General features: G+C 47.6%; 1 protein-coding gene and 1 long non-coding RNA gene across 3 annotated transcripts in view; one reads left to right on the top strand and one right to left on the bottom strand.

Annotated features, from left to right (window-relative positions):
• Positions 1-26,108, top strand: part of LOC309664125 — a 764,383-nt gene that overhangs the window by 450,267 nt on the left and 288,008 nt on the right. The gene's annotated exons all lie outside the window — the stretch shown is intronic.
• DPYSL2 (dihydropyrimidinase like 2) overlaps positions 1-26,108 on the bottom strand; it is a 115,685-nt gene that overhangs the window by 27,671 nt on the left and 61,906 nt on the right. For both annotated transcript variants that reach the window (XM_082468894.1, XM_082468895.1), the window contains exons 4-7: positions 6,254-6,418; positions 3,982-4,043; positions 3,390-3,470; positions 2,783-2,851 (exon numbers count right to left, since the gene is read on the bottom strand). In XM_082468894.1, coding sequence (XP_082325020.1) covers positions 2,783-2,851; positions 3,390-3,470; positions 3,982-4,043; positions 6,254-6,418 — 377 coding nt within the window. The remainder of the gene's footprint in view (positions 1-2,782; positions 2,852-3,389; positions 3,471-3,981; positions 4,044-6,253; positions 6,419-26,108) is intronic.

Below are 26,108 nucleotides of genomic sequence, written 5' to 3'. Positions count from 1 at the left end.
TCTGAAATGGAAACAAGCGCGCGGCTCTCACGAGGAGCCCCGGGTATCAGGAAGAGGGGCGTTTGCTTTTCTCAGAGGACAATATCCTCTTCCTCTTCTCAGCTGATCCGGCCCAGCCCCCGGATGAGGCGAGAGTCCACTTTCCAATGCAGGCCAGCCCCAGGTGTCGCCACCTGGTTACACAGGCCCGCTGGCTTCCCACTGAGCTTGGGCTCCGGGGTGTGTGTGTGTGTGTGTGTGTGTGTGTGTGTGTGTGTGTGTGTGTGTGTGTGTGTGTGTGTGTGTGTGTGTGTGTGTGTGTGTGTGTGTGTGTGTGTGTGTGTGTGTACACACTGAGGGGGTCGGGAGGGCAGGCAGGATACTGCTTGCACTTTCTAGCTCTCTGATGCTGAACTTCACACCCCAGTGATTTCTTTCCACGAGAGACACACTTCACCGCAGGACACCTCTGGGCGGCACCACACACAGGCAGCAGAATGGAATGGGTCCCCTGGATCCAGCCGTGCAATGGACTGAATGGCGCCCCCTGGAGTTGTGCGAAGGAGGCTGTGTTGCGTTGCCCTCACAGGACGCTCTAAAGCTGAAATGTGGGCTGTTACGCACAGTGTCTGGCACCTCTGGGTACTCAGGAAATGCTAGCTCCCGGTGGGGCTTACAAGGAAAGGAAGAGAGAGGCATCCCTCGGCCCCTCCTGGAGACCTGGCAGCTCCAAGGCCTGATCCCAAAACTGTTTCAAGACTGAACGCAGGGCCAACCACCTCCAAGGAGGATGGGTCTGGGGACCGTCATGCCTGCGTCACCCTTCCCACTCCCACAGCTTTATCCAGGGAGATGCGGTTAAAATGATCACCGAGGCCAGCCTTGAAGGGGAAACAAAGGCACAGAAAGGAATCTTCGGAGTATCTGTGCAAGTGAGATGGTGTCTGCACGTGTGCGTGTACATGTATGTGCATGTGTGTGAATGTGCACACACATTGTGTGTTTGTGTGTACACGTGTGCGTGAGTGTGCACGTGTGTGTACATGTGTGCACTTGTGCGTGTGCACCCTTGTGTATAAAACCAGCCTCAGGTATTTTTAGCGTCGGCTACTGGGACTGTGTGCCTCTCCCGCGACCTGCATCCCCAAATCACTGCCCATCAGCCATGGTCACAGCCTGGGGCTCCCCGCAGCCAACAACACAGGGGCCTAAAGGGGTCACTTCAGCCTCCTGCACCCTCGCGCCAGCTCCAGTTCAGCTCTTCCGCACGCGCGGGAAGGCTGGTGATTGTGAAAGGACCTGCATCCCAGGGCCTGGAGAGGGACCACACAACAGTGAAAATGTAACAGCTTCCATCCTTTCATCTGAGACAAATGACCCCAGGGCCTCAGATGGTAATGAAGGTGCCCTGGTGTGCATGTGCATGTGTGTGACTGTGTGTCTGTGGCTCTGTGTATGTATCTGTGTGCCTCTGTGTGTACGTCTGTGTGTATCTGTAACATGCATGTCTCTGTGTGTGTGTCTCTGTGTGTCTGTGACTCTGTGTATCTGTGTGTGTATCTGTGCATATGTCTGTGTCTGTGACTCTGTGTATGTATCTGTGTGTGTGTCTATGTGCTCACACGCAGTAAAAGGGCAGAACAAAGAACTGTAAGCCCTCAGTGTGTGCAAGACATTCTAAGTGGCTTCTACCTTTGCTTTTTTCTGCCTCTTTCCTACATTCTTTCTCCTCTTCCAGCCGCATCCCTCCCTCCCCCAAAGCCTAGGGAAAAGGCTGGGGAGACGAGCCACCTCACCCGACCCAGGCAGCCCATTGATGGCTCCTTCAATGCCACACCTTCAGAATCCATTTTCTTCTGGGGGGAGCAGAGCCCACGGGGCCTAACGTGACCCCTTCCCAGACTCAGAGGGGACGTCCTGGCCCTAAAGTTCTGCGATTTGGGGGGCCGGGTCCCATCCGTACCCCTCTCACCCAGCATCTCCCTCCACCTGTTTCCAGGAGGAAAAATCCTAATTTTAAGTCACCATCCACTCCCGTGATGATTTTATCTGCCCTCTCTGCCTGTCTCTTTTCCGGGAAGGACAAAATCTATTCATTTCCATGAGACCCCCAGCATCCTCTGCTCAGAGCTGCCAAGTCCTCCAACGCCTGACCTTGAGCCTTTCATTAAAGAGCCAACTCCTGAAAAGTATTCAGAGGCCACAGATTCTAATTTAGAAAAACAGCTTCTCTGCCACATAAGATGTGAGCAACCCCTTCTCACTCACAAGCCTCGCCACCCAGGACCGTGACTTTCAACGTCGGGGCCAGCAAGAAGCCTGCTCTGAATCTTCCCTCCTCGATTTGGAAAGATTCTGTCTCCCACACCCTGCTGATTATGTTATACCCTGTGCAGACTTATCACGGAAAACCTTACAGTCCCCCTTCTGCTTTCTAGACACTTAGAAGAGCTTTTATGGTAAGATTTTGGAGGCCCTGGCTTATGAACCACAAAACCCCAACTGCTAGACGCTAATAAAAAGCTGTTTGTGTCTGTCTACCCAAGAAAGGGCTTGAAGAATTAGAGACAGAAAGAGGGAGTCTTTAGACTAAACAAGCCATACTGCTTTACCCCACAGCACAGTCTAACCCGTCACTTTGCCGGTGTAGACACTTCTCAGTGGGTGATGTGACTTTCTCAGAGGGACCAAAATCAGCACCCGAGAAGGCCCATTCTCAACAGGCAGGAAGTGGGCTCTCTGTGGCTCTGGTGGCGCCCGCCCCGGAACACGGATTCATGCATTCTGTTCAACAGGCGCTCACCTCCTCGGGCCGGCTCAGCACATGTCCCTCGGGGCCCGTGATGCCCAGATCCAGGATCCTCTGTTGTTCCTGCAATGTTTAAAGAAAAGCAGGCTTTCGGGGGAGCTGGATCCCAGATGGCTCCGACTGCTGAGACGTGGGTAAAAATTACTCGGGCAAGACAGCAAAATGGCACGCTGACCACTGAGCCCTCATCCCAAGACCCCATGAAGAGAGGGCACGGTACCCGGCTCTCAGTGCTGCCCGAGCTACGACAGATCGGTTACAGCCTCACAAGTATGTACAGCTGTCCCCTGGGATGCCGAAAGCCACTGTGTCCCCAGCCCTGGGCTACAGAGTAAAATATCTATACGTGGACTTCCACAGGCAGCCGCGTCACAGCGCCGAGGGGAAGGACTTCTCTGTGGAAAGGCTACACGTCCTCCAGAAGATGCCGAGGGGCACGTGCATCACCAGCATTCGCGAGGCTGTCAGCGAGGCTGTTTGCACGGTCCCACTGGGTCACTCCGCTGTTCCCCACTGGAGCTGAGCTATGGAAGCCGCTCCACTCTCGAGCCTGCCTCTCACCCTGTGGGTCACGTCGAGGTGATGAAGAGAAAGCACATACCTCTGCGATGATGTCGCCGTTTTCCGCGTGGACTTGGGCAATCGCTCCAATGTCCCGGATCACGCTCAGGACTTCATAGATCTGAGAGAGGGAGGGGGTGGGATCGGAGACAGGGACCTCTGCCTTCCTGGTCACAAGTACAACCACCGCCCTGACAGCCACAGGGACCAGCACCGGGACCCCTCGCTGCTTCTATTAAGGCCGGCTTTTCTGACACGCCCGAGGGCAGTGTTTCTGGCCACAAGTGGCAGAGCAGGACCTCTCGGTAATAGATAATTAACAGAGGCAGCGTAACCTAAAAGAGGTTGAATTAGGAGAAGCTCTTGGGTGACACCTTCTCTGCACCAGGTTTGCTGAAGAGGGTCGGGGAACACCTCTCGGTCACACTGGTCCACCGCAGGTGGCTGATTCCAGAGTCTGGTGGAACACCTGTCCTGGGGGACCAGGGCACTGGGTTCATACCCTCCCTAAAGGGAGTTACATCAGGGGCTTCATCCACCAGCCATTTCCTGTGAGCATTCACTGGAGGCAGCTTTCAAGACAACAGCAGTGGTCCGAACATACCGAATGCCAGCGAGCAGGCTTTTCTTACCTGGGAATCCGTTAGCTGGAAGCGATCTTTGAAAGCCATGTACACGAGGAAGGAATTTACCCCTAGTGGACAGACAAAACAGAGAGGTGGAGATGTGACAAATACATAAACCAATAATCTGGAAGGGAATAAGGAAGTAATAATATTATGCATATGTATGCAGAGAGACAGAAAGTCAGAGAGAGAAAGAGGGAGAGACAGAGACAGAGATGGAGACAGAGAATGATAAAGCGAATGTGGTAAAATATAAACTGGCGAATCTGGCAACAGGGTGCATAAGGATTCTTTTTAGTATTTTTACAATTTTCTCTAAAGTTAAAACTATATCAAAATTTTAAATTGCCCGTATTTGTACACCCACGTTCACAGCAGCATTACTCACAGTAGCCAAAAGGTGGAAGCAAAATGTGTCTGGGGATGAATGGATAAACAAAATGGGGTCCATCCATACAATGGGATATTATCCAGCCTTAAAAAGGAAGGGAATTCTGACACAGGCTACAATATGGATGAGCCTCGAGGACATTCTGCTAAGGGGAATACGCCAGTCACAAAAGGACAAATCCTGTAGGATTCCACCTATAGGCCAAATTCATAGACACAGAAAGTAAGAATGGGGGTTGCCAGGGGCTGGGAGGAGGGAGAAGGGGAAGTTATTGTTTAATGGGTACAGAGTTGCATTTTGGAAAGATGAAAAAAGGTCTGCAGATGGATGGTGGTGACGGCTGCACAACAATGTGAATGTCCTTAATGCCACTGAGCTGCGCACTTAAAGATGATTAAGATGGTAAAGTGTACACTATATTGTATTTTACCACAATTAAAAGTGAAAAGTTAAACATAAAAGTTGCTCCTAACTGTTGTGACTTTAACAAGAAGATGAATTAGAAGACCCTGCAGATGAAGATCTATAATAAATGTCGTTTCTCTGGTAAACCGATTGCCTTCCAGGCTGATTTTTAAGAAACGTTTTTAACAAGAAAAGGGCCGTGAGTGTGACAAGCAGATGTCACAGTTCCCACCCCGGCATTTTAGAGTTCTTGCTTCCAGAGGCACCAGACCAAACAGCCCTGCTCAACATTCATCCCAATGGTAAACAACTGTACTGACAACCTGCTAGCCTTGGAGCTTAATTCAAGTTGCCGGGGGTGCTGGAAGCTGCCTGGGCTCAATGCCTCAGGACATCCCTGCCCTTGTCCCCTGCTAGGCAACAGTTGCTATGGGAACCCTCCAGGCTGATGTGGAGTAAATTTATTATAAGTATTGAATCCATTTGAGTCTCGGTACTCTCAAAAGTGAGAAAGGTCAAGGGTTATTACCTAGTTTCATTCACATGGGACCTTCAGGCTGCAATGAATCTTAAGGTAGCTAACCCAATACCCTCATGTGAGATTTTTTTTCCTAACTGAGACTCATAAAATTTAAGTGATTTGCCCAAGGTCATACAGCTAGCTTCTGGAAGAGCAGAGAGACAAACCCAAGACTCCAGATTTTTATTCTAGGCTTTTTCTACCAAATCTATGGATAGCTACTAGATCCATGCCTAGATTTTACTCATAGCTCATGGCATTTCTGAGCCTAGCAGTCCCAGAACCCTAAAGCATAGATGCTTCCTCGACGATTAGGATCCAAAGAGGTCAACATGTGACCCCAAGTGACCTCTAGTCTATAGCCAAGGTCAAGGAGACGCCCAAAGATGATGTGGTCTGGTAACACCACCCAAACCCCCAAGGTTCCTGGGGACAAGAGGGTCCCAGAGGCACCTTGAGGTAGTTAAGATTTCCCCCAGCCTCCCTGGGAATCTTTCAGAACCCAATCCTTAGAATCTTGTTCCCCAAAATAGTCCTATGGACAAAGACAGACCCCGCAGGTGGTCCCAAAGCCTCATCACCCTCAGACCTACCCTGATTCTTCTGGGTTTGCAGGAGGAGACTGCTCAAGTCCTGTACGCAGGGTCCCGGGCTCTCTCTTAAGACCGCCCAGAATCCTCCCTGGGATATCCATGCTATCCTTTGAGGGCACATCACTCTCACAGCCTCAACTCTCCAGCCTGGCTGGCGCACACAGTTCGCTCACACCAGTAAGCTGTGACTAGCTGTCTGGCCCCCTGCAATCAGCACAAGCTGCAGCCTAAGCCCTCCCTCCTGGCAGGCACGGGGGTGCAGAAGGCACCAATCAGCACTCTTTCCTTCAGAGCTCTCCTTCAGAGCTCAGCCAGCTCGTGGGCTGAGAAGGAAATATCCCCAGAAGGTGCTGGGGCAGCACTACCTACCGTGGTCCTTCACCAGGGCCTCCATCTCCTCTTGGATGCCCTTGTGCCACTCGGTGATATCCACGTGCAGAGAGTAGTCGCAGCAGGACTTGCTGTCGGCCCATTCCCTCCACTGGTCGAAGGCAGCCAGCAGGCTGGTCCCAGGCTCGGGAACCACATGGTCAACTAGAAAGGAACAGACACGCGTCGTCACCAACAGGAGCTTCAAGGGTTGCGGGCCAGCAGCTGTTCCCCCATTTTGACCCTGAACAAGGGCTTCTTGGGTTCAAAATTGAGATGGTGATCTCTACCACCAGATTCTAAGAATTCACTTAAGCCAGCCGACTACCCAAGAAGGAGAAAGCAGAAACTTGGCACGACTCCTCCAGTGAAACCACGCACGACCTGCCCTGATCTGATTCCCCAGCTCAAAACCGCTGAAAGCACAGAGCTCGGGCACATTTCAAGGACAATGAGTCCTTACGGACAATGGCAGTGTCAAATGGCGGGCCAGAGCCGGCAAGCCCTTCCTTGTGCTGATAGCTGGCTTGCGAGACGCCCCCTACCAGACGGCAAGGAACTTGAGGATGCTGGACCACAGCCATGCAGACGGGGCCTTTTAGAAGTTCCCCGGCATATCCACTCTCTCATCACCACTCGGATTTCTGCGGCATAATACCACTTTGTAATTTAAGGGAGATCTTTCATCCTACGAGTTCAAAGCATTTGAAAACTGCGGTTATTGTTATATTATTATTGAGGTAGGCTGATACGGAGGACAGAGGCCTCTGGAGTCAGGCTCACCTGACTCTGTTTCTTGGCTCCAACCCCCACCAGCAAGGTGAGCTACTTAATCTCCACTACCCTGAGTTTCTGTGCTGGTTTAAAATAGGGATATTACGTACCCCATACATTTGTTATGAGGACTCAATGAGACGGCATGTCAACCTTATGTCACTCCCCAATTTAAATCCTCCAACGGCTTCCCCTGACTCTTCAGATAAAAATTAAAGTTCCCAACAAGGTCTTCAAGATCTTGGCTTGGCCCCTGCCTACCTCTACAAATCACCCTGGACCATCTACCCCTTGCACTCTTATCTCCAAACACACAGGCCATCTTTCAGCCTCCTCCCTTCTGCCACAGGGCCTTTGCACATGTTGTCTCTCCTAGGTCCTGAAGAGCTCTCGCCCAGTTACCATGATTATTATTACTCATCTTCTGCACAGAGACACTGAAATACAAACTGAAATGACGTGTCCAAGGTTGAATCAAACTTACACAACCAAGAAGACAAAACCCAGGACTCTTGACGCCTAAAGCAATGAATCATTCCTCTAAATATTAGATTTTCTATACCCAGGTAAGCAGTTCTCAGCTAAGAAAATGCCAGCCCAGGCAATGCTAGTGAGCTCAGATTTCTGAAGTGGATCAAATCTTGCAGACGCTGCTCAATTGTAATCAACTGAGCTTGGCTTCATATGCTTGAAAATACGGACATTTGAGCTAAATTTTCTTTTGACAAAATTTACTTTTTATAAGTAGTAGTATATGTAATTAAATGGGTAAATACATAGCTGGTATTGTAATACATATAACATATAATGTTACCTAACAAAAGCAATGAGGATATACACTTCTAATACAAGTCTGTTCCATCTGTAAAATACTAACATAGAAACTCTGACAAAGTGATTTCAAGTTTTCTTCTTAAATTGTGTCCCCCTGCCCCTGGCAAAAAGAAAAAGAAAAAGAAAAAAAGGACGAAAACCTGACTTTGTAGCAATCACAGTTTGGGCAGTATCTCCCTAGTCACGCCCCTGGCTTCATCACCTGCCCTCCTCCAAAAAGCCTTCGGTAGCTGTCCACCATCTCTAGAGTGAAATTCTAACTCCTTTTCTTGGTCCTGAAGACCAGTCCCTGCTCATCTCTCCAACATAATCTCTGCCACCTACCCCCTGCTCACCACCTTCAGGCCACCCCGGCCTTGCTTCACTCTTTGACCTGCCCAACTCCCCGACCTCCAGGTCTTTGCACAAGCAGTGCTCTTTCTTTGGAAATCCATTCACCTTGCTCTTTCCTTGGGCATCTTGTTTTTCTCCTTCTGATTGGGTTAAATGTCACCATCCAGGGTCTCATCCCTCCTCCTCTGATTCGGTTAAATATCACCATCCCAGGGTCACATCCCTCTTCCTTCTGATTGGGTTAAATGTCACCATCCCAGGGTCGCGCCCCCATGTGCAGTAGTTTCTGCATCGTTTCCGTACTTTACTCTCTGACTCTCCCCCTCCCACGCCCTGTCGCCGGGATGTAAACTCCCTCAGAGCAGGGGGTAGGTGCCTAGACATAAGAAGTGCTCAATACCTATTTTCAACAAATGAATGAATGCTCCCTTCCAGCTCCCACGCCGCCCTGCAAGATCAGGACATGCCCTCCTGGGAACACAATCAGATTTTCCTGCTCAACTCCAAGCATAGGTAAGATCATCGGGTGCTATGTTCCTCAAAGTTCAGGGTGTATAAAAATTATCTTGAGAGCTTATTAAAACCCAGGTTCCTGGACATCACCCCCAGACTTTCGGATTCTGTAGGTCTGGGGTGGGACCTGAGAATCTGAAATTTTTTTTTTTTTTTTTGGCTGTGTTAGGTCTTCGTTTCTGTGCGAGGGCTTTCTCTAGTTGAGGCAAGTGGGGGCCACTCTTCATCGCGGTGCACGGGCCTCTCACTGTCGCGGCCTCTCTTGTTGCGGAGCACAGGCTCCAGATGCGCAGGCTCAGTAATTGTGGCTCACGGGCCCAGCTGCTCTGCAGCACGTGGGATCTTCCCAGACCAGGGCTCGAACCCGTGTCACGTGGGATCTTCCCAGACCAGGGCTCGAACCCGTGTCCCCTGCCTTGGCAGGCGGATTCTCAACCACTGCGCCACCAGGGAAGCCGAGAACCTGAGCTTTTAATAAGCTCCCTGGGAGCTCCACTCTGAGCATCACTAACTGAGGGCAAGCCTTTTCCCACTGATTTCTTCTGCGAAACCGCCATTCACTCATGCCCGCTTTACCACCAGGGTCCTGTTTACTACACAACAGCATTATCACTGACCAAAAATACCTGGTTCCCTCCATATCCAAAAGCAGCTCCTAGAGTTATGAACCCTCGAAAACTCAGGACACAGGCAAAGTTGAGGGCTTCAGGGAAATAAACACATTTCCTCCAAGAGCTAAGGACACTCAGAAACGTGTCCACGAAAAGCCTCCACATGTTTTCCCACAGTTCTCTTTAAATAGAAGCTCTCCCGGGAAGAGCTCCTCCAGGGAACAGGGCAGAGTGTCACACTCATTTCCGGAGGGAGCAGAGATCCTCCTCTGAGGACAGAGCCTGGAAATGACTTGCATGGAACTCACAGGCCTTTTCCCTGGTGACTTTCCTAAGCCATCTGTCCCTACGAGAGCCTGGCTTCTGCCTGACCGTTGACTTCTCTCCACTCTTGTAAGACGTGAGGGACAGATCATCAACCCAGCCTGGCATCGGACCGGGAAAGGATGGCCTTTGGGGTTGGTGAACCCCAAGTTCTGATTCTGACTCCTGCTGCCTCCCTCCCTGCTGTGTATATTCCTTGGGACCCCCCCCCCCTTCACATATAAAACGCGGGCATGAAACGACTACCGTTGAGTGCAGGGCTGTAAGAAGTTCAAGAAAGCGTGTGAAAGCACCTGGCAAAACATCTGGCACACGCTGAGTCTTCATTCCCTCGGGATGAGCCAGCGGAAACATCACTGTGGTTTCAGTAGGAGGCCTGTGAACCTGGTTTATGAGAGAGCCAAGAAGATGCCCCAGGACGGCGGCCTGAACTGAGGAGTTCCAACCAGCGTCCGGAAGCGCTTGTATGTAGAAGACACCAGCTCTTTCCAAAGGACTGTTATTACTTCTCTTAAAACTGTCAAAGGACCCTACTTTTTTTTAACAGCTTTATTGAGATATAATTCACATACCAGCCAGTTCACTCATTTAAACTGTTCAATTTTTAGTCTCGTCACAGAGTTACGCAGCCATCACCACAATCTAACTGTAGAACATCACCCAAAAGAGAAACCCCACGGCCATCAACTGCCCCTCCCCACGCCCTCCCATCTCTGCTACTCCCAGCCCGAAGCAACCGCTAATTTGCTATCCGTCTCTACGGATTTGCCTACTCTGGATATTTCATATAAAAAGAATCATACAATAGGGGGTCTTTTGTGTCTGGCTTCTTTCACTTAGCATAGTGTTTTCAAGGTTCATCCACTGTAGCACGTATCAGCCCTTCATTCCTTTTTATTGCCTTGAGTGGTTTTGGTACCCTGTTGTTATGTTTATTGGATATCGGCAAAGCGTTAACACCACGTAAATATGCTGCTCCTGGAAAATTCAAATCTAGGACCTCTTTGGAGTTTGTAGTATTCAAAAGACCCTATTTTTTAAACTTCTTATAGTAACTGTAGATTCACATGCAGTTGTAAGAAACGATACATTGTGACCACCTAGAGGGGTGGGATAAGGAGGGTGGGAGGGAGGGAGACGCAAGAGGGAAGAGATATGGGGACATATGTATACGTATAACTGATTCACTTTGTTATAAAGCAGAAACTAACATACCATTGTAAAGCAATTACACTCCAATAAAGATGTTAAAAAAAAAAAAAGAAAAAACGATACAGACAGATGCTCAGACCCTCCACCCAGTAACACCCCCTGCCAACCGCGCCCCCCAGCCAGGGGTGATGTCTTGCTAACCTGAGTACAACATTACACTTAGGAAGTCAGCCCTGACATAATCCAAGACCCCAGATTTTTAAAAAGCCAGCGGTTAGTGTTTCTGATCAATTTGCATGGGGCCCTTCGTATTTAGAACACATAGAGATGCTAGAAAATCACCCCCGCAGTCCCTGTTCTGGAAATGAGGTGGCTAAGCAAGAACAAAGTTCCACGTCTGCTGGGGGGAGAAGCCCGTAAAGCAGGAGAAAGATGGGGGGTGGTCAGCCCTGCCGGGTTCCCCCTTGGGCCCTCCCCCTGCCTCTCTGAAGCCTCACACACAGACCCCTGCAGGGGCAGGTCTAGAACCTCCTGCAGTCGGTACACACACCACCGGCGCTCCCTGGGGCCTTGAAACTATCAGAACTGCCCATCACCAGCCTCCCCTTCCAGAATCAGCACTGCCTCATTCTCCAGGCCCTGCACTTAACTGTGTGTGCGTTGGCCTCGCCCATTTCCATCTTAGATAAATTAATGGACTTGAATTAAAAGCAAACCATCAGGGAGATAACAACACAAACCACCACTGGCTTATCTATGGAGTTTCGGGGCTGGCGTCTACTCAGCGAAATGCCAGGTGACCTAGTCAGCAGGGAATGGCTTTTGTTGGTAGAGAGATAAGAGCCTTTGGGGAGCCCAGCCTGACAGTCAGGATAACATGGCTTTGTTCTGAAAAAAGGCAGAAAGGGAAGAGAAAGCACCTAGGAATATGAGAGGGACACATAGGAGAGGTAGTGCTTGAGCTCCTGACCAGTTCTGCCACCTCCTCATCATGTGTGACTGTGGGCAAGGTATTCAGCCTCCGTGGACTTGAGATTCCTCATCTGTAAAATGGGGTTAATACTAGTACTTAAGCCACAGAGTTCTAGTGAGGTGTAAATGAGTCAATATGGGACCTACTCCGAAGAGTGCCTGCTACACGAACACGCTGAAAAAGACCAGCAGGTAGACAAAGTTACATTCCTTCATAAGGAAAACTCCCACATAAATCCCTTTGTGAAGTATTAAGATGCCTGTAAAGCACATGCTTCCAGGGCTAACTACTCGCCTTGCACAAATATACTGCTTCTCCCACAAAGCAAGGAAGCATTTTCCTAAGAGCTGGAACTATCTAGAACATTTTTTCTTATATAAATTTATTTATTTATTATTTACTTTTGGCTGCGTTGGGCCTTCGTTGTTGCGCGCGGGCTTTATCTAGTTGCGGTAAGCGGGGGCTACTCATGGCTTCTCTCGTTGTGGAGCACAGGCTCTAGGCACGTGGGCTTCAGTAGTTGCAGCACATGGGCTCAGCAGTTGTGGTGCACGGGCTTAGCTGCTCCGCGGCATGTGGGATCTTCCCGGACCAGGGCTCGAACCTGTGTCTCCTGCATTGGCAGGCAGACTCCTAACCACTGCGCCACCAGGGAAGCCCCTAGAACATTTGTGCCTGGTTTTCTCATCTACAAACCGGCGATAATAATGCACCTCACCGCATTTTTGTGAGCGTTCAATACGATGTAGTCTACCAGGTGCTGGTCACATATGACCAATTACCATTCGTATTCTCTTCTCTGTGCCCCCCAAAGCATTAATTAAGCATGTCACACACAGCAATCCCATCCATCCCCCATATAGACTCACCACGGCGACTGGTACATCCCAGCCCTCCTGAATGAATGCCGGCAAGGGGCCCCCAGCCTTTGGCTAGCCCTGGCCAAAGAAAGGAACAACAAACTCAAGTGTAATTCACAGACTCTGACGATGGGAGGAATGGCAAAAATAATGAATATTCATCAGGTACTTCCTACGTGTCCAGGACTAATCTATGCATCTTCCTTGGATTATCCCGCTCAGTCCTCACACCAGACCCCTGCAGTAGGAGCCGTGGTGGCCTGAGTTTTCAGTTAAAGGAGCTGAGGGACAGGACAGTGAGGTTGAGTAAGCTGCTCACGTCACTTAGGGCGCACGGGGCGGAGGGCCTGGCCTGCAGGAGGTGAGCAACGTCACAGCACCTGGGCTGCAGCCCTGCCAGGCCCTGGGCAGAACTCTGGAAGGTGGGCCATAACGTAGCCTTAGCTGGCAGAGGTGAACTGTGGCCCCAGATGGGAGGCTCCAGAGCCCCTATTCAGCCACCCCTGCGCAAAAGCGAGCCGGGAGGGGGGCTCACTGAGAAGTAAAGCGCCGCCTTATCCCTTTACTTCTCATAACGACAGCAAGTAGTTCAATAATTCAATAAACAGAGAAGAGAACTGTGTCGTTAGCCTAACGATCGCAGGCATACTAACTGCTCGAACCTTGAGGCACTGGGGTCATCCCCTTATTTCTCTCTTTCCCGAACTTCCTTTAATGTAATCCTGCTTTTAAAACTAAACGAGTATATTCACATGAAGTAAGTCGAGCCATAAGAAACTGTTCAGGGCTTCCCTGGTGGCGCAGTGGTTGAGAGTCTGCCTGCCAATGCAGGGGACACGGGTTCGAGCCCTGGTCTGGGAAGATCCCACATGCCGCAGAGCAGCTGGGCCCGTGAGCCACAACTACTGAGCCTGCGCGTCTGGAGCCTGTGCTCCGCAACAAGAGAGGCCGCGATAGTGAGAGGCCCGCGCACCGCGATGAAGAGTGGCCCCCGCTTGCCGCAACTAGAGAAAGCCCTCGCACAGTAACGAAGACCCAACACAGCCAAAAATAAATAAATAAATATATATATAAAAATCCTTGGGGAAAGGAAAATGTGGTCCTAAATTTAAAAAAAAAAAAAAAAAAGAAACTGTTCAGCATCCAGTGATCGCTGCTAGAATCATTAAGCCAGATCTGGGGGGAATAAGGGCCGAGGCAGGAGCCAGTAGAATGTATTTATAAAACAAACAAACAACCTCTTAAGTGATCCTATGATCAGCCAGCTTTGGAGGAAATAAACCATGCTCCTGAAATACTTAAAATCTATGTGGGAAAAAAATACATTAAAAGGTACACATAGGGGGACTTCCCTGGCGGTCCAGTGGTTAAGACTCCGTGCTTCCACTGGAGGGGGCATGGGTCCGATCCCTGGTCAGGGAACTGAGATCCCACATGCCACGCAGTGCGGCCAAAAATAGATAAATAAAAAATAAAAAGAAAGTCAATTAAAAAAATTTTTTTTAAATTTTTTAAATAAAAATTAAAAAATAAAATAAAAGGTACATATAGGATGACTCTGCTCCATCCTTGGGCTACTGCTCTCTTCCTGCCCTGTCCTTCCCACCAAGCTCTGGAAAGGGCTGAACCGCTGTCAACGCCCCACGTCCCAGCCTCCCCTTCACACCCACTGTACCACTATCTATCCCCTGCCTGAACACGCTCCAGATTCATCCCAACCCCGTCCCTACCACTTCGGCGTGACTACCCACAGCACCACGGACCCTGCTTCCAGACAGCACGCTGCAAGTTTCCTGTGTCTTGACTCTTCCTGTGTCTTGGGCTCAGCACTCACTGGTGGATGGATTTGGGGACCCGGGCCCTCTTTGGTCTCAGGCAAATCCCCGTGATGAGTAGCTGGAGAAGCAGGTGGGACCCCCATGCTGCAGCACCTGTAAGGGTGGCTCCTGCTGCCCAAAGAGAGCTGCCCATCCAGAAGCTGCAAGTGGGTACCTGGAGCTTCCCACACCTGCAGCCCATGCCCCCTGCCCACCAGATTTCCCTTCCCGTGGCCTGGGTCTGGTGGAATGAGGTTGTCCCTTGCTTCCAGGCTGCTGGAAGGTAACCCTGGGAGCCCAGGGATCAGAGCTGGAGACAGAGGGTGAGAAAGGAAAGGTGGGGAGCAGGGCAGAGAGAAGACCCAGATTCCAAACCCAGTGTTAGTTCTGATTCTAACGATGATCTTGGAAAGGCCTCTTGGCTTTTCATTCCATTTTCACAATTTAGCACAGGGCATAACCAAAGCTTCCCACTTTAGGGGAACATATCCACGCCTCCAGAAATTTGTTTTAAATAGGAAAGGGACAGCTGAATCATTTTCTAATTATTTCATACCACTGTTTGTATTTATTTGAGAGCCACAATATCAACCGCACCTTGGTACAGCTCTGTAGTGGTTCACAAAGTGCTCTCACGTGCCTTGTCTTGTGTGATGCTCAAACTAGGCAGGCAGGGTGGGTTCACAATGCTCGCACCACAGATGAGGAAATGGGGGCCATGGGATGTGACTGCAGAGCTCGAATCCCAACCCGCCTTGTCTGACAGCCTTTACTAACCATCACCTTCTTGGCATATCTACGAATAGCACGCACCTCAACTTTCCAAACCTAAACCCTTTTCTATCATCGAAAACATATGCAGGTTCACTTAAGTGGGCAGCTAATGAACTGAACCCGGTGGGCAGAGGGGATACAGCCAATGTGGGTCATTGAAATTCAATTTGGGGCGCCAGGTAAGAGCTTGTCAAAATGTCAGCACCTTGTAAAACCTTTTTCTTTGAGGCTTGGTATAGCTTGCACACGGCCTCCTTGCATGTACGATCAAAGGCTGAGCTAATGAAATCTACGTGTGGCAATGAAGGGTCATTTATAATGTGTAAATCCTTTAAGAGGATTTACGAACCCAATGATACGCAGAAATCCTCTCCTTGACTCATCAAAAGCAGACGTGGAGAGTCTGAGAGCCCATCTGTAGGCAACGTGTGGGTCAACCTTCCAGGAAGGGGCCCACCAGAGTCGACCGGTGGGCATGGGGAGGGAAGGGAGTGGAGTCACTTTGCCAGACAGGGCTTTACTTCAAAACCAGCCTCGGTGGACTTGATAGTTTGCTCTCCGCTCACTTGAAATGGATGTGCGGAGTAGCGCCTGCAGGCAAGGCATCATCAAGCTGCGAAAGGTGACAACAAATCTGCAGCACTGCTTGACCACCAGGAGTGGTTAAAGGACTCCATGGTTTGTGCACAATGATGGCACTAATTGCCCACAAGTTTTTTTACTAATTGCTTATTGATATAAGCAAGTCCGGCAGACTCCACTTAAAGAGACTGTTTGTTAATGGCTACAATAAGGTTCAGATCCAGAGACCCTTAGAAATGGTTCTATCTTTTTACTGATGAGGAATCTGAGTCCCAGGGAAGTTTCAAGACTCACTAAAGACACATAAAGTGATGTACCAGTACCAGAATTAATCCCAGGTCTGAATCCAATATCTGTACTGTTGCCTTTACTTTTTTTATAACAGGATAAAATATTACCGATAATCCCACCATCCTAATCATAACTGTTCATCCTTTTCTATATCATCTTCCACAACTGTCATGTACATATGTTTTATGTGGGTGTAATCAAAAGGCCCACTCACTCTTAATTGTGGCTTTTTTCTTAATACCGTGCTGTCTCAGAGTCTTTGTAATTCCATTTTTTTATGAGAACTATTCTAAGGAGAATCTATTACAACTTTCTTCACCATTCTCCTATGCTGAACTTACAGAGTGCTTCCAATTTTCCTCTATTATACATAATGTTTCTACGGACATATTCACGCAAATAACTTTCGCCTTACGTTAAATGGTTTTCTCTGGAGAGGGTCCTGGAGTCAGAGTTACTACAGTAATAATACAGGTGACCACATTCCAAAGTATCATCACTTCATACCGCCTCTAGCCACGCATCAGAATGTCACCCCAGGCAGTGCTGGTATTTTCCTTTTATGTGCTTGCTATTTAAGGGAGTAAAAAACAAAGCTCTTTTCACTATTCTAGGCCGTCTCTGTTTCAGATAAATGGCCACCTTCCAAGACCCAAGTAAGGGACTAAGTAATACATAAGAGAGCAGATCAACCAGCTGTACAAAGAGGTTACTGACAATTTAAGCAGCATATGATGAAATGGCTACGGCCACCATCTTAGTTCTCCTGTCCCCTCATCTCTGCTCTTAGCTTTGTCAATCTGAGCCCTAAAATGATGTCCCCTAAGGGCGCCTTGTTAGGCCTTCAAGACCGAGGCAGGGCAGCCGCCCAGGCCCCTGGGCCCCAAGTGCACAGACCGAAGCTGTGCTTTCTCTCAGCAACATGTATGCTCACAGACAGACAGACAGACAGACACTTAATAGGAAGTGCCAGCTCCGAAGCTGGATGGTGAAATCGTGGCCCAGGGAGAAGGCAAGAAAAGCCAAAGGTGAAAATTCCAGCCAAACTCGTTAGAAATCAAAGCTTCCAACTCCAGGCTCATGTAGAATTTCTCCAAGAGATGTTGAAATCGTTGGCTAACTGCGGGAGAGGGTTCTGTTTCCTGTAATTAGACAGGCATTCTGAGTCTCAGCCTGGAGACAAGCCAACTTTATGGCACCTCACACCCGTGTACCGGTGGGAGAAACACAGAGTTTGCTTCAGGCACGTGTTTGGATCCTGGAATTCCTCTAAGCCGTCTGAAGTCCTGGGGATTCTCATGGACGGGGATTTCACAGGCCCTCGAGCTGGCTGGCTCTCAAATGCCCTGGTCGGACAACTGGGCCTCAACTCCACTGGCTAAATACACTCGTGTTTATGAAAAAAACGTTAGAGCACCAGTAAGTTTTTAGAACCAGTAAGTTTTGTGTGGGAATGGTCCCCAGGGCTGTAACTGTCCACGCTGAATGTGCCGGAAACCCCACAGAGCGTGCACAGAGCCCTGGCTCCAAGCTCTCCTGTCTGGAGTTGAATCTTGGCTGTGCCACTAACTAGCTCTAGGGCCTTAGGCGAGTTACTTAAACCACCCACCCCCCTACCTCAGTTTCCCCATCTGCAAAATAAGTATAGCAACCATGGCTACCTCATAGCATAGGGGTCAAAAGCATGAACTCTGGGGTCAGACTGCCTAAGTTGGCACCCCGGCTCTGCCACTCACTAGCTGTACAACTCAGTATCCTTCACCCTCTCTGGGCCTCAGTTTCCTTACCTATGAGACGGAGATAACAGGACCTCCTCACACGGTTGTTATGAAATGGTGTTTCCAAAAGGCTTATACCAGTGCCTGGCAGAGTAGGTCTTATACAAACATTCATTAAATAAATTTAAAGTAAAATAGGATCATCTTGAGCATATAAGGCTGCTTGGCCTAAGTCCTGGCACAAAGTCAGTCTTCTCCACGTGGTCGATTGTGTTTTGAGGTAGAATGTGAGTGGGGGGTCAGGGCTCGGGCGTCGCTGGGGCATGGAATCTAGGAGGCTGAGGGCACCCTTCAGGGCTGCTGGTGCGCCAGGGTGCAGGGACAGGGCAGGGGGGAGCGAGGGGGGGTCAGGGTCAGGTGGCGGACCCATGAGGGGTAACAGAGTGCGGGAAGGGAGCAGATAAAGACCTTGTTGAGAGAAGGAGGTCCAGGGTTCCCGGTGCCACAAGAAAGGACTGGAACTTTGAAGTGTGCATCTAGCTGAACAGTCTTCTGCATAAAACTAAATAAGACTAAAACAAGCAAAACAAATCTGTCCTGTTTATACAGCAAGTAGGCATGGGTCGTAAAATAAAAGACAGTAAATGCTAGAGCAGGAAGAATCACAGAGACCCTCTGTCAAGAGACATAAATATAGACTTTTCACCTCCCAGGGAATCACCCTCCCCACCCGGCTCCCAACCCCGGGACAGCATGATGGAAACAATCTTCCTATCAAATGGAATGTCTTAGGCATGAAGAAATGTATCCATTTGCATTATGAACCAAACGCAAGAAAAACGGCCAAGCAGAGCAGAAAACACCAACTAATCATCATTAACAAAGTCCATGTAATTCCAATCACAAGGCCCTGGGTATCAGGGTAATGACCAGAGGGTAAGTGCACGCCTGTGTGTGTGTGCATGCGTGTGCATGCGTGTGCATGCGTGTGCATGCATGCATATGTGCCTGCATGCGTATGATAGGGGCAGAGGGGTAGGAGGTGAGCTCCCTATCCTACTTCCTGTGGACTTTTGGCCACAGCGTGCAGCCAAAAAAACAGACCCAATCTTTGCACGTGCATGTGGGATCTTAGTTCCCCGACCAGGGATCGAACCTGCGTCCCCTGCAGTGGAAGCATGGGTTCTTAACGGCTGAACCACCAGGGAAGTCCCACTCCAGGCTGCTTTGAAAAAATGGAAGAGACTTCCCAGTTTTCACCACAAAGTCTGCCATAAATAAATTCCAGAATAGAAACAAATTACGGAAAGCATGCAGGAAAGTAATGAGGGAGGGGGGACCCTAGGGGGTGGGGGGACAACCAAAAGGGACTCCGTCCGGGGCTATAGGGCAGACTCAGCTCTGAACAGCTCCACCTCGAAGAGGGGTGGCAGCTGGCTGTGTCAGACCACGATGAGGTGGCTGGGGAAACATGTGAGTAATGACACTTCCTCTGTTTGTCTCAGCTTTTGGTTGCCTGGGACTACCAGACCACAGATTCTGAACTGGCCTGCCAAAAATAAGAGATTACAGGGCTGTTCGGAACATAATGAAAAAATAAAAGTCACACCACAAGGCTTTCACGTGCAAAGATTGGGTCTGTCTGTTTTCGTTCCTGCTGGTTCCTTGTTGGGAAGGGAACCCGACGAGAAACTCAAGGACTTGCAGCTTCCTAATTAGAGACCGACAGAAACACACGTACTGACATACGTAATGTGAAGAACTATGTCAAAATGCTCCAGCCCAAGGCCCAAGGTCGTTGTCAAAAACAGGAAAGAACAACGAGCAACTTCATCAAACAGGGTCATGTTTACACTCTTATTGAAGTAGATAAACAAACAAACCCTATGATCTGATGACAGTAATCTTTCCGTGAAAATATGGACTGAAGTAGTGTGAGGTTCACACCTACTCTAATGCAGGATGTCACGTGTGGACACACACCAAATAACATAATAAAGGCGAGAGCACCTAGTTCAAACAAGAACTGTCGTAAACACTGGGTTCTAGTTAGCAACTGAACAACGATTCCTCCCTTGTACAGAGCTGCTATGACACAGCCTCACTGTTTATGGTGAAGAAAACAGCAGCTATCAGACTGGAGTTCAACCCAGAAACAAAAGCACAAGGAATTTGGGCTCTATTCTGTTTATTCCAACGTTGCACAATTCTCCTTGCCTCCCCTCCAAATAAAGGCGGGCACGGAAATAAGAGCTGGTGATGTCATATGTTGACTGGGATCTATCTAGAGCCAACATAATTGATGGGTGTTTTCCTCCTAGGAACCTGGACTGAATTCAAAAACATAACATAACATCTCTGGAGTCTGAACCATGGCCCTTGTACCATGATGTGCTCCCCGTTTTGGGCTGAGGGCTGGCTATTCAATGGGTCTTTTTTCCCCCGATTAATAAGACTCTGACTAACAGCCAGTGTATCTGGACAGCAAGGTTTAAGCTTGATAAGGGACCCAGTTGTTCAGGGAGCCTTAATTACACTTTACAACTGTGTCGATGGTGGAGACTTCGGGTCCTACACAAAGACCACCCGCACGGCTGTACATAAATTCAAACACTTCCTCACATTATGTTCTCTTCCTTCCCAGGAACGACAGGGGTAAGAGACAGCAACCCAGATGAAAAGGACAGCTCCAAGGGAATTTTCTTTTTATAAAACTCCTTTAAGTGTGAAAGCACTTAAATGCCAAAAACTTGGAAAACCAGAAAAAATTGAGGAAAAAAAATTTTATTATTCCATCACCCAAAATCACTATTAATATGTTGATGTGCACCTATGAAATCTTTATTCCTACCCACTTATACACACACATATATATTCTTTATGAAAATAGTATCATAATTTTATAGTATAAATTGTACTTCATTAAACTCTTTTAAAAAAAAAAAGTAGAATCAAATTGGACATAGTGATCAAGGCCTGCTTTTTTCCATCAATATATTGTGAACATATCCATATTAATAAATATTTCCTACACTGGTTTTTAATGACTCCATAATATTTTGTCCTAGAAGCGACCATAATTTAACCAATCACGTATTTTGGTCACTTAGGTTGTTTCTAATTTTTTCTCATAAATAATGTTGCAGTGAACATCCTTAGAACTAAATGCTTGGGCTTCCCTGGTGGTGCAGCGGTTAAGAATCCGCCTGCCAATGCAGGGGTCACAGGTTTGATCCCTGGTCCAGGAAGATCCCACATGCCGCGGAGCAACTAAGCCCATGTGCCACAACTACTGAGTCTGCGCTCTAGAGCCCGCGAGCCGCAACTACTGAGCCCGCATGCCACAACTACTGAAGCCCGTGCGCCTAGAACCCGTGCTCTACAACAAGAGAAGCCACCGCAATGAGAAGCCCGCACACCACAACAAAGAGCAGCCCCCGCTCACCGCAACTAGAGAAAGCCTGTGCGCAGCAACAAAGACCCAACATAGCCATAAATAAATAAATAAATAAATAAATAAAATTTATTTTAAAAAAAAGAAACAAACAAACAAAGAACTAAATGCTTGCACATAGATTATTCTGGGTCAAGGGGTATGAATATTTTTTGCTCATAAGTTTTTAAAGCTCCTGTTAGATAGTGCCTTACTGCCCTCCAGAAAGGCCATACCAATGTAAACACCTGCCAGCAGTCTATGAGTGCCCATTTCACCACAACACTGGATGTCAGAACTCTTTTTAACATCTGAAAATTCAGTAGACAAAAACTTAGCTTATTGCTATTTTAACTTGTATTTCTTTTATTAATATTTCAGTTGAATATTTTTGCATAAATTTAGTGGTAGAATTATGTCTTCTTTTGTGAGTACCTCATTCATACCCTTTACTTTTGCTATTAAAGCATTCATCTTTTTATTAAAATGTTAAGATTTCATATTTTAAATGTATCAACCCTATGTCATATATATATTGCAAATAAAATTTCCTACTTCTTGTTTTTCTTTTAACTATTTTACTCTGATAATGGTTTTAATTTCTATGTAGTCAAGTGTCTCCATCCTTTCTGATTTCTGCCTTTGATGAAATATCTCCTATGACTCTTTGGCTGTATTTTTTTCTGGTTCTCTTTTGACTTTGTTGCTTATATTTAACTCTAACCCAAAATCTAGAAGGTATTCTGGCATATGATTTGAGGAGCTTACTTTGCTTTGTTTTTCAAATAGTTAACTATTCCACCATAATACTGCAACTATATTATAGTTTCACCATGAGTTTGAAACGTTATCTTTTTCATACACTAAATACTTAAATACAGTTGGCACTTACAGATTTTCTTTTTTTTTTCCTGTTGATGTATATGTCTCTTCTGGAGCTAGTACCATACCATCTAAATTATTCTATTTTTATAATTTTTTAATATCAAGCCAGTAGTGGTCTCCTCCCCTTCTTCATTATGCTTTTTAAAAATTTTTCTCAGTTCTCATTACATATGAATTCTCCCACCAGAGCTCCAGAATCATTCAGTCAGGTGTCCAAAAAAAACAAAAACAAAACAAAACACAATTTGAAGTTTTGGTTGGAATCACACTGAATTTATAAATTAATCTCTAAAGAATCTGCTTCTTTAAAGTATTAGGTCTTTCTATTCATTAACATAGCACTTTTTAAATTTATTAAAGTCTTCTCTTAGGTCCAAAACATAAAAATGTATTCTTGTAATTCCTAGTTACTTTATATTTTGTGTTGCTATTGTGAATGGGATTTTTAAGTTATATTTTCCAATTGGTTATTTCTGGTATATGGGAAGGCTATTAATTTTGAATACATATTTTTATACTGGGTCATCTTAATAAACTTTTTTCTTAGAGCCAATATCTTCTTCAGTTAATTCCTGTGAATATTTAAGGTAAACCATCTAACAAATACCAGTCATTTTGTTTTTCCTTTCCAACAGTTTTACTTCTTCTTATTTTTCTTGTCATATTACATCGGCTAAGACTTCCAGAACAATGTTAAATAACAGTGATAATAACTGGCATTCTGGCTCCTTACTCATCAGAAAGGGAGACTTTGAAGTATTTGCTGGGCCAGCCCAAGTGCTCCTGCTCAAATTCCACAGCCCAGAGACCTGACGCAAGATGCAGGTTCAAGGCAAAGAGAGAGCAGTTTCAACATTTTCCACAACTGAACAAAATGCCTTTGGGAAACACATAAGATATCGGATACCAAAAGAGACCAAATGAAGACAACGCTAATATTTCCTATGGTAAATGCCAGACTTGACAAGTGAGGGGATTAGGATGGAGATGGTCAGATGTCAGATGGTCATTCCTACAGTGAAGAAGTGTTCAAAGCCTGGTGGCCCTGGAGCCTGAGGGGCAGCCAGTGGCCCATTTCCTAGCTCTGTGCTTCCCTTGATTCTCAATAGGAGGGAGGCAGGTTCTCTCACACATTTCTTCACCTCCTCCTTCCCCAACTAGGTCCACTTCATCCTCCTCCAGGAAGCCTTCTGAGACTATCCAGATGGAAGCTGGCCACCTGCCCTTCAGATCTGGCAGAGTACTCACCTGGCTTTCACCTCCTCCCCGGCATGACTTTCCCAGAGGCAATGACACCTCACTATCTAAATCTGGCCATCGACCCCCTCACTCAAACTCCACCAAATGTCCATAAGGGACCTCCATGCAATCAAAATAAATTGCCCTTGGGAGGAGTGGTTATCAATTCTCATTCAGGGTCTGTATCTTCCTACTGTCACACAATTATGAGGATCTCAATCATCTGGTCCCCAAGCAGAAGGAAGGCTTGAAATGTGAACTTAAATGAGGGAGGGTGACTACCATAGTCAGGTACACTAACAGCACCAGTAAGTGAGAGAGGACAGGAAGGGAGGAGGCGGAGAATGATGAAACAGAGACAAATGTTTCCAACAGCTAGAGACCATTTGTGGGAGTTGTCAAAGGCCCACCACTTTGAAGGTGAGCACAGTGCTAAGACATGGACTCAAAATCATAACCCTGGGCCACGAGGAAGGTTAAATTACGTTCTGTTTCCTCCACTTAGAAGGAACTGTGCACTAGCTTTGGAAAGAAATTTTTCATCAAAATAGTTTCAAAGGCTTTTGTTTTAAAGGGGAAACTTTTCAGGAGAGGATGGAAGGGGCCTTTCAGGAAGGAAGGGACTTAACATTTATTATGAGCCAGGCACATGCTCAGGACTTTGTACCCTCTATCAAATTTAAGCCACCTCAGTAACCTTGAAACATCGTATTACAGATCAGAAAACTGCGGCTCAGAATTACCATATGATTCAACAATTCCACTTCTGGGTACGTGCGCAGAAGAATAGAAAGCAAGGACTCAAATAGATGTTTATATACCCATGTTCATAGCAGCATTATTCACAATAGCCAAAAGGTGGAATCAATCCAAATGTCCACTGAGTAGATTTTAAAATGTAGGTATACACATACAATGGAATATTATTCAAAAGGAATGAAATTCTGACACATGCTACAACATGGATGGACCTTGACGATATTATGCTAAGGGAAATAAGCCAGTCACAAAAGGACAAATACTGTATGATTCCACTTATATGAGGTAGGGGGAGTTCGTGTTTAATGGGTACAGAGTTTCAGTTTGAGAAGATGAAAAACCTCTGGAAATGGATGGGGATGATGGCTGCACAACAGTGTGAATGTACTTAATGCCATTAAGCTGCACACTTAAAAATGGTTAAAAGGGCAAACTTTATGTTATGTATATGTTACCACAATTTTTTAAAAAGGAAGGAAGAAAAGGAAAAAAAAAAACCTGTGACTCCTCTGAAAATGGAAACTACTGTCCAGCAGTGAAGGTAGAACTCAAACACCATAGGCCAGGGGGCTTCCCTGGTGGCGCAGTGGTTGAGAATCTAGCTGCCAATGCAAGGGACACAGGCTCGAGCCCTGGTCCGGGAAGACCCCACATGCCGCGGAGCAACTAAGCCCGTGCGCCACAACTACTGAGCCTGCGCTCTAGAGCCTGCGAGCCACAACTACTGACTAAGCCCATGTGCCACGACTACTGAAGCCCGCACACCTAGAGCCCGTGCTCCGCAGCAAAAGTAGCCCCTGCTCGCCACAATGAGAAGCCGCAATGAGAAGCCCGCGCACCACAACGGAGTAGCCCCCGCTCGTCACAACTAGAGAAAGCCCGAGCGCAGCAACAAAGACCCAATGCAGCCAAAAAATAAAATAAATAAATTTAAATAAATTTAAAAATTATTTTTTAAAAAACCCACCATAGGCCAAATTCAGAGTCCAAGACCCCTTCCCTCCACGTACCTCACTAGAACTTCCCTGCCCCCAAGACTCACACTCCGTAAGAGCTGCCCTTGCACAGCAAAGGCTCTGTCACACCCTCCTCCAGCCTTCCAGGCTCTCTAGCAAAGGAGATTCCTCCGCCCTAAATCCCCCCTTGCATGCTGGGCCACATACTCTCACAGTCAGAGTCTCTTGGCGCCATTTGTGAGAGTTCTCCCTGAATTTTGACAGTAAACAGAAGGGGCTAGAGACTGGAGAGGAGCTGAAAAAAAATAGGTAACTAGGGCTCACCTTCAACCTCAGGGAACAGGGAGCACCACTCCCACCCCACCCCCAGGATGACACACACGGGTATCAGGCCCTCACCACCACCCTCACCCTTCCCACTCACCTTCCCTCCAGACTCCCCCCTACACCCTGCCCTCCGAAACTCTTTTTTTTTTTATACCCAGCAAAACTAATGTATTCGTACATTCTAAAGCATACCAGACTTTTATTTACCAAATTCCACATGCCTCAGTCCACTCACCCATGCCTCTCTTTTGCCTGGACAACCCCTCCTGCTGCCCACCCCACAATCAGACTCCAGGGCAAAATCATGACGGGCCTTTAAGGCCCTCAAGTCTCAGACCTGTTCAGGGAAGTCTCCCCCTGACCGTCTCTGGCAGATTGTCAAGATTTCTTCTTCTCTATTGCCCCTGAGCCTTCATCTAGAAATGATCACATTTTATTATAATCCTTTCTTTGTGGGTCTCCCCAGTAGATGGCAACTTCTTTAAGAATAGAGCCCAGCGACTTCCTTGGTGATCGAGTGGGTAAGACTCCACACTCCCAATACAGGGGGGCTTGGTTCGAGCCCTGGTCAGGGAACTAGATCCCACATGCATACCGCAACTAAGAAACCCACACGCCGCAACTAAGAAGCCCACATGCCACAACTGAGTCCACATGCCGCAGCTAAGAAGTCTACATGCCACAACTAAGAAGTCCACAT

This window comes from Balaenoptera physalus (genome assembly GCF_965194825.1).
Source record: "Balaenoptera physalus genome assembly, chromosome: 7".
Taxonomy (NCBI): Eukaryota; Metazoa; Chordata; class Mammalia; order Artiodactyla; family Balaenopteridae; genus Balaenoptera; species Balaenoptera physalus.
Note: the sequence above shows the minus strand (reverse complement) of the source record. Positions and strands in the feature narration are given on the sequence as shown.